The following is a 15,113-nucleotide window of genomic DNA, read 5'->3' as shown; positions in this document are numbered from 1 at the left end:
GCAACTAGCCTCTATGCTGAATAGCAAGTGGGAAAAAAAGAATAACAGAAACACGAAAAATGAGTGAACAGTTTTACTTTTTTTTTTTACGATTTTATTTATTTGAGAGAGGAAGAACACAAGCAGAGGCATGGGGTAGCAGTGGAGGGAGAAGCAGGCTCTCCGCTGAGCAGGGAGTGCCATGCAGGGCTCCATCCCAGGACCCCCAAGATCATGACCTGAGCTAAAGGCAGACACTAACCAACTGAGCCACCCAGGCGCCCTGAACAGTTTTACTTTTATAGTTTAAAATGCATCCACCCCACACTGAGTGTAGAGAGTACTTTAAAAATAAACAAAAAGTTAAAAAATTTTAAAAAGAGAAAAACATCTTTAATACAATAAAATGCATTCAAATAAGATTAAAGTGGAAATGTGAAAATGCACTGTGATTACAGTCATGATGAGGAAAAAATATTTGAAAGTACTTTGAGAGGACCTGTTTTCTTTCTAAATTATATTACTGAGCTCATGTTTAAATTCATGCAGAAGCTTGCTTTGCACAGAACCGATGACCCCAGCAAACAGGAGGCCTGCAGCGGATTTCCTAAATCCCAGCACCCACTGCCCTCCCAGGCACATGGGAAGAACTCATCTCCCAGCTACCCTCGCAGTTCGGTGAGCCCATGTGTGCTCCCCGACCAGAGCCCAAGGCCTGACTGTGATCTCTCTTCAACCACCACGGAAAACCTAAAAGCCACGTATGTGTGCAGCGACTGCAACTACAAGATAGAAGCAACCTGGATATGTGTCACCACTTGAAGGAGAGCCTCTGAGGACACCCTCTGATCCTCATCACACTGGACCATCAGGGAGACACAAACATTCATGTGGTACATCTTGGGATGTAAAGGTTCGTTACCCAAGCATAACTGACCTTACTCAGTCCATAACCCCCATTTTCATTTAGACAGCCAGAAATTTTGTTAGCAACCAGTGCAGAATTGCTGAAGGCTACAAATAAGCATTTCCTGAGTACCTAACATGGTACCTAACACGAGGTCTCCAAAGTGAGCTATGGGCCCAGGGCGTTTCCTGAGATGGATATAAAATATGAGAACTTCTATTTTTATGTCTTTATTCATCCTTTTCCCCCTATAACTGTGTATGTTTTATAATGTACACAGCACATTACTGTGGTATTACTTGAAGTTAACCATATATAAGCAAACAAACTGGATGGATTCTAAGACCCCCAATCTTAAGGTAACAAAATAAGCATTACGTATAGTCTCTGCTCAAAAGATGATTCCTCTGGCATAAATCCAATCCATAAATAGGAAACAACTCATGAAATCTATAAGACAGCGCGTAATAACATGCCATATAACCATGGCATAATGCACGCTATGGAAAAATATGTGTCAGGGCCATGAAGTGGCCTTTTGGGGAGAAGCTTCAAAATGCAGGTATACCTCTCATACACTTTGAAAGATGAGAAGCATGTGACGATGTGGAGAGGTAAGGAGTGAAGGGAACAAAACAAAGGCCAGTGCGAATGGAAAGAAGGAGAAATGAAAGAAACAGCGAAGCAGGGAGGAAGCGGCCCAGTGAAAGAGCGCTCACAACCAAGTGATCACCAGCTACAATTTTATGCAAACTCCACTTCTCTATTTCCACAGCCAAAATTTTCACATAGGATTGATTTTTTTTAATTTACTTATTAATGACAGATACAGAGAGAGAGAGAGGGAGGCAGAGACACAGGCAGAGGGAGAAGCAGGCTCCATGCAGAGAGCCCAACCACGTAGGATTGATTTTAATTGTAAAAGTCCTATTCAAGATCAATGCCAGATATATGCAAACACTGAAGAAAGTGAAAGTCCCTGAATATATATAGAAAAAAAAAAGGTGACAAGGATTTTCTAGTTTTAAGATTCACTGAGCCACCTTAACTGTGCCCATAAGACAAGCAATGGCATTCACAATCAGATACAATACTGCAATCGTGAAAATTATGTCACATTATGAAAAGGAAGCAAATATGCAAAGCATTATATGCCATTTTCTATTGGCTTTAGGAACAATGCCCAACAAACACCCGTACACATTTCCACACTTCCTCCTTCCTTATCCATGTTCCAGGCAATGAGTAACCAGATGGCAATGACTCACCTGTATCACGTAATCTTAAATAGCCTCACGTGCTCATTTTATAATTTATCTCTTAACATCTTTATACTTCAGGAACACTTTTTTAAATTTTTTTTTAATTTTTATTTATTTATGATAGTCACAGAGAGAGAGAGAGAGAGAGGCAGAGACACAGGCAGAGAGAGAAGCAGGCTCCATGCACCGGGAGCCTGACGTGGGACTCGATCCCGGGTCTCCAGGATCGCGCCCTGGGCCAAAGGCAGGCGCCAAACCGCTGCGCCACCCAGGGATCCCCCTCCTGGTTTTTGTGCATAATGTTATTTCCATGGGCAAATTATGTAAAGCCTCTATTCTTAATAATGCCAAGGTAATTATAAATACAGACAGAAGCGGTGACAACACTGTAGGACAGAATGTGAGGTAGGGTGCAGGAGTATGAGAATATGTCTTCTGAAAGCAATTAAAGCAATGGTTTAAAACCTGGCAATACCTCAAGAAACATCCAAGAGCCCTTAGAGATATATACTTCATAAAAATATAGAAGATGAAAGTGGAGATGGACTCCTCTAATGGCCATCTAAGGTCTTCAGCAGGCAACCTGAAGCGTACACCTGTATGCGTCTCCCAAAGGCAGACAGAGCCATGGTACACACCAGCCAAATCCTCCCTCCCTCCACATGCTTTCTAATTTTTGCTGTTGCAGTGGGCTGAAGGAAAAAGATTAATAGAAGAGGTATACACTCTAATTTATTCCTCTATTGCTAATCATTTTTTAATCAGGCTAAGCCACCTCTAAGGCTTAGGGTGTTCCTGATGTAATTGAGGATATAATTTTCCGACCTCAAGCTGAACACTCATGCATCCAGACACAAAACACTATCCTAAGGGAAGGGCTTCATATCCAAAGGAGTGTGCATCCTTTGTAAAAGTCAATGATGGCTCAAAATCCGTACTTTGATTTTGATAGTATTACATGTTCCTCTTCCTGAATAACCTGATTCATCACGGACAGCAACTAGTTCTGTCATAAAACATAATGAATTAACATCTGTTTCCACTTATAAGTCATTCCAACATTCAGTCATTCACCACTCATTCGTTAAAACACCATATTTATGTGTGTATATGTATATATATATATACATATTTAGGCGTATTTAACAAATCTGAAAAATTTTCCCAGTTGGTGACTGAAAATGCAAGATGACAATCTTTCCATGCATATAAGCTTGTCATTTTTTTGTTAAGTACTACCCTCATCTCAAAGCCTCCTCCTATCACTTTGGAGTAACCTGCGTAATCCTTTAATCCTCCCAAATATTTGAGCAGACTGGTATCTGAATGTTTTATTTAGAAAAAGAGAAGAGGTTCTACATGTAGTTATCATCTCAACTCAAAAACCTTTTCCCGTTCCTAAGATTCCCTGGTTCACTGTGTCCTAGACCAAAGTGGCCTTTGGCTTCATCTTCTCCACAGCTGGTCACTATACCGCAGCAGCCACCTCTGGCTAATTCCTTCTTCAAGACTCAGCATAGCTGGCACCTTCGGAATCCCGGGACACACCAATTTTTCTGTACTTGCGACTTATTCTCTGTCATTGCACGTATGCTATTATATTAAAATGACCCTTTTACGCAGCCATTCCCTACTCCCTCCAAGTAGCCTGGAAAATTCTTGAAGGCAAAGGCCATGTGAATCTTTTAAGCATGGTTTCTACACATAAATGGTAGCCCCCCCCCCCAAATTCACTCATTCATCCACTCACCCAACCAATATTTATGGAGCGGCTGCCCTTTGCCAGGCATTATTCCAATTGCTGTGGCCATGTGGATATGCGAAATGAACAAAGCCCCCTGCTCTCACGGAGATGGCACTCCAGTCCAGGGGACAAACGAGAAAGACATCAATGAATGAACACCCAGAAAAACACATCAGATAATGATTAGCAAAGAAAAGTAAAATGGTCTAAGGAGATTGTGCATGATTGGGGTAGGGACTGCTATTTTAGGTAGTGTTTGCACCGATAATTAAGATATTTCCTAACTGAAGTGAGAGAACAAATCAGCCCCTAGATGGGAGAAGAGTAGTGCAGAGTGTCTTTCATGCCAGAGGAGCAGCAGGGAGACCAGTGTGACTGGAACAAGGGGGTGAGAGGTAATATATGTGCCGGTTGGCCAGTGCCCACATCAAGTGGAGCTCCGCAGGACACACGTGAGCCACTACAGGTTTCTGAGCAGCAAAGAAAAACAGTATGATGGGCATCCTCAAGAAAAACACTTTAGCCAGTGGCTTTTCCCCACATTTGAGGTGTGGGAGGAGGAGACTACAGCAGAAGTGAACGAAGGAGACCAGTTAGAAGGCTCCTCCAATAATCTAAGCAACACCGGATGGTGGCAATGGAGGTGGTAAGACTGGGTGTATAAAAGGACAGCCAAGATGACCTGATGATGGGCTGAATGTGAGGCAGGAGAGAAAAGAAAGGGTGTGGCATGAGCAGCCAAGGAATGGTGCTGCCACAGGCTGAGACGGGAAAAAGGAGAGGGACTGGGGCCATCTGAAGTCTGGTTTGATACACACTGAAGTTCGAGCACCTCTTGGACACCCAAAGAGACACTGAAGAGTTGAATGTGGCTTAACCGCTGGGAGGTCAGGGGAGAAGTCCTGCTAGAGACCTAATTCTGGGTGCATCAGCACATCAGGGCTATTTAAAGCCCACATGGGTTCATGCATCTAATGCCTACAGAAGAGAAAAGTAAAGGCCCAAGAGCAGGCCCTTGGACGTTCCAACATTCAGAGGTGGAGGAAAAGGTGCATGCAGAGGAGGCCAGACATGGCGCAGCCGGCAGGCTGGGGGAAAACAGGAAGGTATGGAGGCCAGAAAGCCAAATCTTAAGAACAGGTTTGGGGAAGGAATTGGTCATACTGTCAAATGTTACTGATAACTAAAGGAACAGAAGGGTTCAAAACTCACAGATTGGACAACATGGAGGTCACATGGGAGTGACCTTGTAGTTGAGGGAGGAGATAAAAGTCCAACACGACAAGTGTAGGCAACTTTTTCAGAGTTTTGTAATCGAGGGAAACAAATGGTGTGATAGCTGGAATCTCAAGAAATATTACAGCGTGTTTGTCAGCAGGAATGGAAAAGCCAGAAGGAAGAGCTGAGAATACAGTGGAGAGGGGAGATAACGGCAGGGTGATGTCCTTAAGGACAACAAGAGGGGCTGGAGAGGATCCAGGACCCATTTGGAGCGGGTGCCCGAGAGGGGGGCTGACAGTCGGGTCTTTATGACACTCAGTGTTTATTGAATTGAACTGGTGAACCACCCTTAAGATATTTCTTGGAAAAAGAAAGATATTTCTTGGAAAATTCCGGTTTCCAGGGCACCACACCGAAAACTCCAGCATTAACTTGGTTTCGGGAAGCGAACGCTCAAGAATACAGTACACACAAGTCCACATCCGCGGTATAAGAAATGTATTTGGTCTTTGTATCTGATTCCTAGCACAGAGCTCCTGAAACCCTTGGAATTTCCTGAGCAATAGGAATGTTTCTTGTTATTCCTAACAAGTGCCTTTCACCCACACCTGAGTTTATGCTAATGAGGTGACCCAAAGTGGGACCCTCTGGGTAGCTTCAGGACCAGGCTAGTCACCAGAAGGACCAAAGGCATTATTAAAGGGTGAGAACACACAGTCTCACCTCTCCAGCTCCAGGAGGGGAAGGAGGAGCTTCAGGTTGGATTATAAAAGCTCTTGAGCAAGGAGACTCAGCTCAGGAAGCTGCGGGGTGGGGACAGCAGGCTGGCTGCCCAGAGAGGGCGTGGAGACTGTACGCCCGTCCTCCCTCACACTAGGCCCTCTGCATTTCCTCCATTTGGTTGCTTCTGAGTTGTAGCCTTTCTAATAAATCAACAGACGAAAACAAAGTGTTCCCTGTGTTCTAGGAGTCATTCTAGCAAATTACGGAACCTGAGCAAGACCGTGGAAGTCCTCACATGTGTAATCAGCTGGGTAGAAGCGTGGGTAGCCTGGGCACTCCACTGGCGGCAGGCATCCGACGCCGGGCTGTCTTGAGGGGCTGAGCCCTTGACCTGGGAAATCCGCACTTACTCTGGGTAGTGTCAGGGTGGAAGAGAACTGTTAGACCCCCCCCCCCCCCGTTGGTGTCAGAAAATAACCAAACATATGGTGTTGGAGAAAACACACGACACCTGCTTGGAAGCCATGAGGGTTTAAAACAAACAGAGAAGTGACACGGGAAATGATGGCAGGAGTGAGTGTCTCAATGTTGACCTTTTAGGCAATCAGGTTTAAGGACTAAAAAAACAAGACTCCAAAATAACTTGCACTTTCTTACTAATTACACATCTAAGGGCATCTGGGTGGCTCGGTCGGTTGAGCACCCGACTCATGAGGGTGATGATCTCAGGATTGGTGGATGGAGCCCCAGGCCAGGCTCAGTGCTCAGGGCGGAGTCCACTTGAGATCCTCTCCCTCTCCTTTGGCCCCACCTCTGTCCCCCCCCTATGTGCTCTCTAATAAATAAGTAAATCTTAAAAAATAAATTAATAATAATAATAATGTACACATCTACCCAAGGACCCTGAATGTGGAAAACATGGGGGTGGGGAGCTGGCACAGAGCAAAACCGGTCTATCTGCTTCCCGAATCTTAATCACCTAAGAGGAAGTTCAGATCAAAGCAACAGAGAGCCAACAAGTTAAGATGCCTGGACAACCGGACAACAACAAATAATCACCTTTAAAATAAAAGAGCTGCGTGGTGAACTCATACCTTAATGAAGAATTCAAATTTTGTCTAAACCTTTGAGAAGCACATTCATACAACAGAAAGTGTGAAGGGGCTGAGCTCGGGTAGAAAGAATCCAACGCTGGGAACGTGAGCCTCTGTACACATCCTCTTCCCTCAGTCCACACGGGCCACTCTCTACACCCACGCTGGGAATTACGGAACATTAGGGGACATGAGAGTGGCAGGGAGGAAGCCCCACTACCCTCCAGAGCGCCCGACGCCATCTAAACCATCATTTATTTTATTTACTTCTCTTGCTTACCGTCTCCCTCCCTTCTAGAACATAAGCCCAACAGGGATGAGATTTTGTACCTAGAGAACTAGTACCTGGCACTCAAGAAACATGTTGAACGACGGAATCGACACGGCTTCTTCTGATGGGAAAATGATTCCCTGGGCCTAGAACCCGATTCCTTACGTCAGCGGCAAATTCATCATTCAAGACCGTCCCATCTTCTAGCTCCTGAGGCAGGGCTGCTCGCCCTCCCCCGATCTGGCCACAGCACCTTCCCCACCGGGGACCCGAGCTCAGACGCCTCTAGGAACACAGACGCCTCTAGGAATGCGAGCAGTACCGCTGATTCATTGGGAATGCCACGCTACCCAGGGCAAATGATAACATGCGCTCTTTCTAGATCTCCTACCATTTTTTTTAAATAAGCTTTTAGGATTTTTGTTTATTTTTAGACAGAGAGAGGAGGGGAGGTGGAGAGGGAGAGAGAGAATCTTAAGCAGGCTCCACGTTCAACGCAGAGCCCAATGTGGGGCCCGATCTCACGACCCTGAGATTGTGACCTGAGCTGAAATCAAGAGTCAGATGCTCAACCGACAGAGCCACCCAGGCACCTCACAGGATCTCCCATATTTTTCATGCAAGTTCTCTCCCTTTTGTAGTCATTTATTGGTCTGGCTCCCATAGCAGGCTGTGCACCCTTAAGGACACTTCCAGCTTTGTATCCACAGCACCTCACTCATATCTCGGATGCTTAATAATGCTGATTGAGTGAATGAGCATTCGCTTCCATGTAGGGACTTGGGATCCCTGAGACAGGCTGGAGCCGGTGGGGAAGCGCATCCTGGACCCCGCGGGCAGCCACAAGGCCCCTCCTGGGGACGGTACAGCAGGGCCCTTTCCCTTTTGTACGGATTTCAGCCCCACAGCAGCCCCAGGACACATTCTTGCCTCTCCCGTCCTTGAAGTCCGGGACCCTACATGCTTTCCTGAGCTCTGTCTCCATTATCTCTGCTTTGCTAGCTGGCCCAGACTGGACCGGGACTGGTATTTGCTGACCCCTGCTTAGGCAAACTCCCACACAGCTCCCTCCGCCCTGGCTACCCTGGCCTACCGCCAAACAGGTCTCAGCAATAGACCAAGCTTATTTCAACAACCAAGGGGGTGCCCCTGGCCACCCACCCTAAACACACCCTCTCTACACGGGGCTTCCCACGCGGGTTCCAACCGTCGTGCTTTGTTGGGGATGAAGCGTCAGACTATTTTCAGGGCTGAGGCCTCAGCGCCACTCCTTTAGGATGACATGGATCTCTTCTAGAAGGCTGCAGAGCTTCCCAGGGCCTGTCAAAGACCCGTCACACCACATGCCTGCAGGAAGAAACTTGCTCAGCTGAGAACCAAACTTTTCCCTTTAAGACGTGATCCTGGAGGCCACTACGTACGCGGGTACGGACGTGTGCTCGGCATCACAAACAGACTTTTCAAAACTGGCTTCTGAGCCCGAGATGTGCCGTGGGGGGGGGGGGAGCGATACGTGAATTTTCATCGGGGATCTAGAAACTAGGAGTCACAGAGCCTGCTCGGAGTCTCCAGAGAGAAACACCTTCCACTAATGAACATGTTATCATGCCACAGAGGTTTCCATGAGGAAAACATTATGGTGGCAGGGGACCAAACTTCCGGCTTCAGTTTAAGACGGTTCGGAATGAATGGATGAATGAATGAATGAACAAACAAACGAGCAAGCGGTCCGGGATTTGACAGGGAACTGGCTGCGCGTCTTCCAGCCACAGCGGCCCGAGATGGTCGGGTGCGAGCGGGAGCTCGAGAGTCGGGGGGCCCGTTGGGCCCGGAGCTCGGGGGGCGCGGGGAGGGCCAGGCCAGCTGTCGCCCTCCGTGAAGAAGCTTTCTGGTCCTTGTTGCCCTGCATCAGACAACCACCCGCCTCCGACCCGAGGGCACCGCGCAGGGAAGGCCGGTCACCTCAGGGGAGCGGGGCCGTCGGGTGGCCTCTGGGCCGCACCGTCAGCCACATCAGAGGTCTACGCGGACAGCCGGCTCGCGGGCCACGGTGCACCTGCTCCCAGCCCAGAGCCCTCGAGGAACAGGCGCCACGGAGCGCCGTCCACCTCGTCTTGCCCGACAGCCCGCCTCCCTTTGCTCTACCCCCCTCCTGTGCACCCAAGGCAGAGGAGCGTCCGTCAGGGAAATGGGAATCGCGGCTGCTTGGCTCACCGCCCGCACGTCGGGGCCGCGCGGTGGGCACGCAGGACCTGCTCAGGGAGTGAGTCGCTCCTCTAAGGCAAGAAGGAGAAAGAACGCCGGGCGGGAAAGCCCGGCATCGGGTGCTGGGAGGGGCCTTGGGCGGTACAGAGCCCGTTAGAGGCTCAGTTTCCCAAAAGCGAAACGAGAGAAATAATAGCGAAGTCTCAGCAACATGACCTCACGTCAGCTTTCTCGCTTTCTCCGTGAGAAAGCACTTGCACGCTCTGTGACGCCACCAACCTCTCGGGGGCTTCAGGGCCCGGCTGTCCTAGGAGCTTCTCGAAATAAACACTAGTGCACGCGCAGAATTCTGACTGCCGCAGAGGAGATACGGGCACCATGAAGGGATCTCCTGGATCTCCTGTCCGGACCTCTACCCTCAGCCCCGGACATCCACAGCCCTAGGACATTCTGAGAAGAGCCAGAAATGCCCTTTATGACATTCGCCGGGTCCACCTTGGAGTCAGTTACTAAAAGGAGTCACCAAGACTGAAAACGCCCAGGCCTTCCGGCCTCGTCACCCCGCAGGCCTCTGCAGGGAGCAGGTCCTGACCTACAGAAGCCTTCATCCCGTTAGAGAGCTTCGCACAGGAACGTGAGGCCCCGCGGTTGGAGGAGTGACAGGATCACACGGGGGCCGTGCCCCAGGGGCAGAAGAACAGGACAAGTGACGTGAGCGCTGGCCCCGGACAGCCCCGAGGAGCCTGGGTGGCCTCCGGGTCACAGTGGGGCCGGGTAGGAGTGGGGGGAGGAGACCGAAGGGCCAGGCTGGGGGGAGGCTGGCGCGGGAGCTCGCGGGGGTGCGGGGCTGGGGAGGGGAGGCCGCACCACGCAGAGCTCGCACACGCAGCCACAGGACTTGGGAGCTCACGCCCACGGTACAGGAGCCCATGAGGGTTTCCGGAAGGGAAGCAGGCGCTGACTTTGGGAAGATCCACAGGACAGTAAGACACCGTAGCCAGTGGTGCAAGGTCAAGGGGCCGCGACTCAACAAAGGGCCGTGGATCTGGGAGAACAAGGATGGGGTGCCCTGGCACGGGCTATGCCGGGCGGAGGGAAATCAAGCCTTTCCCGTCACTCCTGCCTCCCCACGTGGCTGGGGTCCGAGGCGCTTCTCCGGGAGAGCAGCTCCTGACTGCCTGACGCAGACGAAAACGTGCAAACAGCCTTAAGCTCACACGGGAGGAGCACCTGCGGCCTGGTGGGTAAGCGTCTGCCTCGGCTCCGGTCGGGCCCCAGGTGCGCTCGAGCTCCTCATCCGGCTCCCTGCTCAGCGCAGAGCCGGCTTCTCCCCTCCTCCCTGCCTGTGCTCTGTCCCGTCTGTCTCTCACTCTCAGGTAAGTAAATTAAATTTTACAAAAATCACATTCAAAAGGCGCTCCTTACACAACCAGAAGAGCAAGGGGTGTCACCTAGGCTGCCCCACGGAGCCCTCCTTTCTCTGGGCCTGACACCCAACGCTACCATGCTCAAGGGGCGGCTCCAAACACAAAGGGGGTAGGAGAACAGGTACAATATAAAATGGCCTTGGAAAGGAATATAGGTAAGAAACCACTGTTGATACTCATTTTACTAATTTATACACGTCTGCTATTGCAACGTCACGTACATATGTGAAATGTAAATATTTTTCGATTATCTGAGAAAGAGAATTGAAAGATCATCTTTCAATAAAGAAAAAGATAAAGATGGATGATTTCTGGGCACCTTCAAAAATGCATGAGCTATAAGGGAAATAACCTGGATTTTTTTTTTAAGATTTTATTTATTTGACAGAGAGAGGAGAGGGAGTGTGTGCACACGCAGGGGCGTGAGGGGGGCCGGGGTAGAGGAAGAAGGAGAAACGGACTCTCCCCAGAGCAGGGAGCCTGACTTGGGACTGGATCCCAGGACCCTGGGATCATGACCTAAGGGGAAGGCAGACACTTAACTGAAAGAGCCACCCAGGCACCCCCTGGATGTTTCTGCAGATGAACAGTCAACAGCAGGTCAAACTAAATTCCAAATGTAATCTGGGGTAAACTAAAATTTTCAAAGTATAGGTGGACTGGGCAGCTGTTTCAGTTTTTTACCCAAACTGGGACCAAATTCTTGAAATAGTTATGGCTAAAATACATCAAAAGCCCAAGGTCACCTTATCCTTTATGCTGCAAAATTCCTATTTGAGAATGTCAGACTAGGCTTTAGGAGGAGACCTAGCTAGCACCGACCCTATTTCAGACACTATCAAAGTTGGACGTTCACAAAGAATAATGAAGGGAAAATGCTTTAAAGGAAGTGGGGGGCACCTGGGTGGCCCAGTCCATCAAGCACCCAACTCTGGTTTTCGGCTCAGGTGGGAGTCTGCTTGCGATTTTCTCTCCCTCTCCTTCAGCCCCTCCTGCCCATTCTCTCTCTCTCTCTCTTTCTCTGTCTCGAGGAAAGAAATAATCTCTAAAAAATAAAAATTAAAAAATAAAGGAAGTGGAAAATGTCCCACCACAGAGGAGAAACTGGTAAGAAAGAAAGAGCATGTGAGGAGGCTCAAAATGTGTCCCATACTTATTACGATAATTACATGCATTACCGTTAACAGCAGCTATTCTCCTTTCCCACAAGGCTGTGATCCGCAGCACACTGAGCACTTTACATACACCAGATAATTACATTATCTACGTATCTACTAGATTTTTACCTCTCACAAAAATCCTAGGAGTTAATAATTATTTTCCCATTGAACAGAGCAGATTGTTTAATTTCTGAGTCTAGGGTGTTTTTCAAGTCATTTGCTCAAGATTATACAGCTTGCAAGCAGAAGAGCTGGGAATCAAGCCCAGGTCCTGTTCACTATATTCTCAGCATTAAGGTATTACTCTGAGGTGCTAAGAATCTCGGGGTGAGCCGGCGGGCAGGTGAGGCCAACAGGAATCCCATAATCTCATAAAGCACCGTTAAACTGTAACTGTGGCAAGGGCAATGATCTGACCTTGGCCAGGAGGGGTGAGGGACGGTCCTTCCCTGAGGAGCTCCAATGCAACCTGAGAACCAAAGGAAGAACCGAAGTTGCCGTGGGGAGAAGGGAGGGAAAAGCATTCTGGGCGGAGGGCACGGAATGTGCAAACACCACCGGGTGGGAAGGCGGGCGATGAGGGCGTAAAGAGCAGAAAACGGGAAGGCAGGTGTGATACAAATCTAGCAAATGCAGATTCATTAAGTAAACCTGGACCTTGGGCCGCCCACCCCCCACACACAGCGTTTTACAGACCACGCTAAAAGGTTTTTGTCACCTAACTCAATCTAATAAACATTCATTGAGTTTAAAATATATATTTTTTAAAAAATTAAAAAGATAAAATAAATTAAAAAAATAAAAAATGTATATTTTTGTCTGTATTCTAAGCACACTGGAAATTCATTTTACAGCTGATCATAGCTGTTGTCCTTAGGAAGTAAGGGGCGTAAACCAGGGTGGTGATGCCATACAGACTCTTAGCAATCTTTCAGGGGTGGGGGTAAAAATAGGTATTACAGAGCACAGACTTTGGCGTTCTAGAATAGATCTGATATAGATCTAAACGTCCCCAAACGGGAGATTAAAGCTGCAAACGGGAGAATGACATGCAGTCTCTGGGACAGACTGAGGCACAGCTAGGGCAGCCGCGGAGGGCCTGGGGTGTGTTTGAAAGTGCACAGAGGCCCCACCACGAAAAAGGCAGATGACTGTTTTCACAGCGTGGCTCCCCACCCAGGAGCTGCGTGGCTTTGGGAAAATTCCCCCCATTTGTAACACGACCTACCTCACAGAATTATTTTGAGAATAAAATGAGTTATCACCCACGTAAAGCACTGAGAGCAGTACTTGCACAGAGTAAGTATTCAATAAATACAAACCACTCTCATAGGAAGGCTACCTGCATAAAGATCACCATTTGCTATCAACAGTTAAGGAAAGGGAAATATTTATAAATATACAAACCAAGATAACCTGTTCTCATACTCACGCATACAAAAGAATCAACTGGAAAGCTTCTGAAAAATGTAGATTCCTGGCTTGGGAGAGGTAAGGCCTACAAAACTAGGTATTTCACAAGCTCCTGCAGGGTTCTAACATTCCTGATCCAAGCATATTACTTTAGGAAGCACAGTTTCAAGGCCTAGAATTTAAAATAAATACTCGGGGATCCCTGGGTGGCTCAGTGGTTTCACACCTGCCTCTGGCCCAGGGCGCAATCCTGGAGTCCCAGGATCGAGTCCCACGTCGGGCTCCCGGCATGGAGATTGCTTCTCCCTCTGCCTGTGTCTCTGCCTCTCTCTCTCTCTCTCTCTGTCTATCATAAATAAATCTTTTAAAAAAAATCTTCCTTTTAAAAAAAATAGTCATCAAATAAAGTATTTCAATGACAGGGGCTTAACTATGGAAATAACTTCATAAAACAAATTTCAACATTTTATTTTCCTCCAGGCAAAATGAAACAAGAGAACTTGCAACATCTACTGCTTCTAAAAGAAAACAGAATAATCGAGATCCACTTGATGGGCAAAATATATAGTATTTAGCTTTTAACAACCATTTTCAGGAATTACTTAAATATTTAGTGCCAAACAGTCCAAAGGTGTCACTAGGTGCTATCTTATCAGGAGAAACATCCAAGACTCTGGTATATATATGCTTTAATAACTAGATTTTTTTTCTATCAAAATTAATCGAGCCCATAGATCATCTTCAAACATACAGAGATAGTTCTTTTCTGCTAGACCACACCTAAAACTACAGACTCTGTCACCTTAGCTCAGGGGTCTCCAACCTCGGCGCTACGTAATTATGGTAGGTTGTTATTTACAGGAATTCTTTACACTAACAAGAGACCTTCAGAAAAAATCAAACAAGTGGCTAGCTTCAGGGAAGGTGAAACCATTGGCCTAATGCACATGTCTGGCGAACACCGTCAATGTCTGTGAAGACCATAAACTGAAGGTATTATTCATTCTTTTTTGCTCAAAAACCATTACGCAACCCAACACTTGGGATCTTTCTTAACCCAACCCACTGAAAATGCTGCTTGGGCTCTTTAAAAGAATAAACAATGTACATTCTTGTTTTATTTGCAAAAATAATTAGCAGCAGCTGCTACTTACACAGAACTCGTAACAGAACATATTTTACATAGTGAACCCAAATATTTCAGAACTTACAGAGCCTGACGCCAAATGGAGTACCCTGCTTTTTGGAAATTTAAAAGAAGGCACAACAATTAACTTTCACATTCCTTCGTCTAATTTTAAAAAATGACGAAAACATTTTCCCGAGACTCAAAGGAAACAGCTGGACACATCTGTCAACTACACGTCTCTGCAGTGAAAGAGAAACTTACTGCTCTAATACCACACTTACATGTGAGGGCTCAGTTCATAAAAATTTCTATTCCTGTAATCTTCTACTTTCTCTGGTGAATAAATGGGCAACGACCGGTATGGGTTAACGGATATGACCACACTTCCAATGTACGTCTGCAAAAGAAAGAACAAAAAAAAAAAAAAGATCCTCATTATCACACAGGATGTATTTTAACAGCTTAAATCTCAGGGTCTCTCAGTTTCATCCTTTTAGAAACAAAACTGGTTCTCCGGCTTGACCATTCCTACTTTTCAGGGACACTTAAGAGCTCTGAAGACAGACGGTCAAAGAAGG

At 47.3% G+C, this 15,113-nt stretch overlaps 1 protein-coding gene across 7 annotated transcripts in view; it reads right to left on the bottom strand.

Annotated features, from left to right (window-relative positions):
• Window positions 1-15,113, bottom strand: part of MYO1B (myosin IB) — a 172,870-nt gene that overhangs the window by 106,970 nt on the left and 50,787 nt on the right. For 6 of the 7 annotated variants that reach the window (XM_055344996.1, XM_055344997.1, XM_055345000.1 and 3 more), the window contains one exon: window positions 14,817-14,932. The exons of the other annotated variant lie outside the window; for it this stretch is intronic. In XM_055344996.1, coding sequence (XP_055200971.1) covers window positions 14,817-14,932 — 116 coding nt within the window. The remainder of the gene's footprint in view (window positions 1-14,816; window positions 14,933-15,113) is intronic. 7 annotated transcript variants of the gene reach the window in all.

Source organism: Nyctereutes procyonoides, unplaced genomic scaffold (assembly GCF_905146905.1).
Source record: "Nyctereutes procyonoides isolate TBG_1078 unplaced genomic scaffold, NYPRO_anot_genome, whole genome shotgun sequence".
Lineage (NCBI taxonomy): Eukaryota > Metazoa > Chordata > Mammalia > Carnivora > Canidae > Nyctereutes > Nyctereutes procyonoides.
The sequence above is the reverse complement of the archived record's forward strand: the minus strand, read 5'-3'. Positions and strand labels throughout refer to the sequence as shown.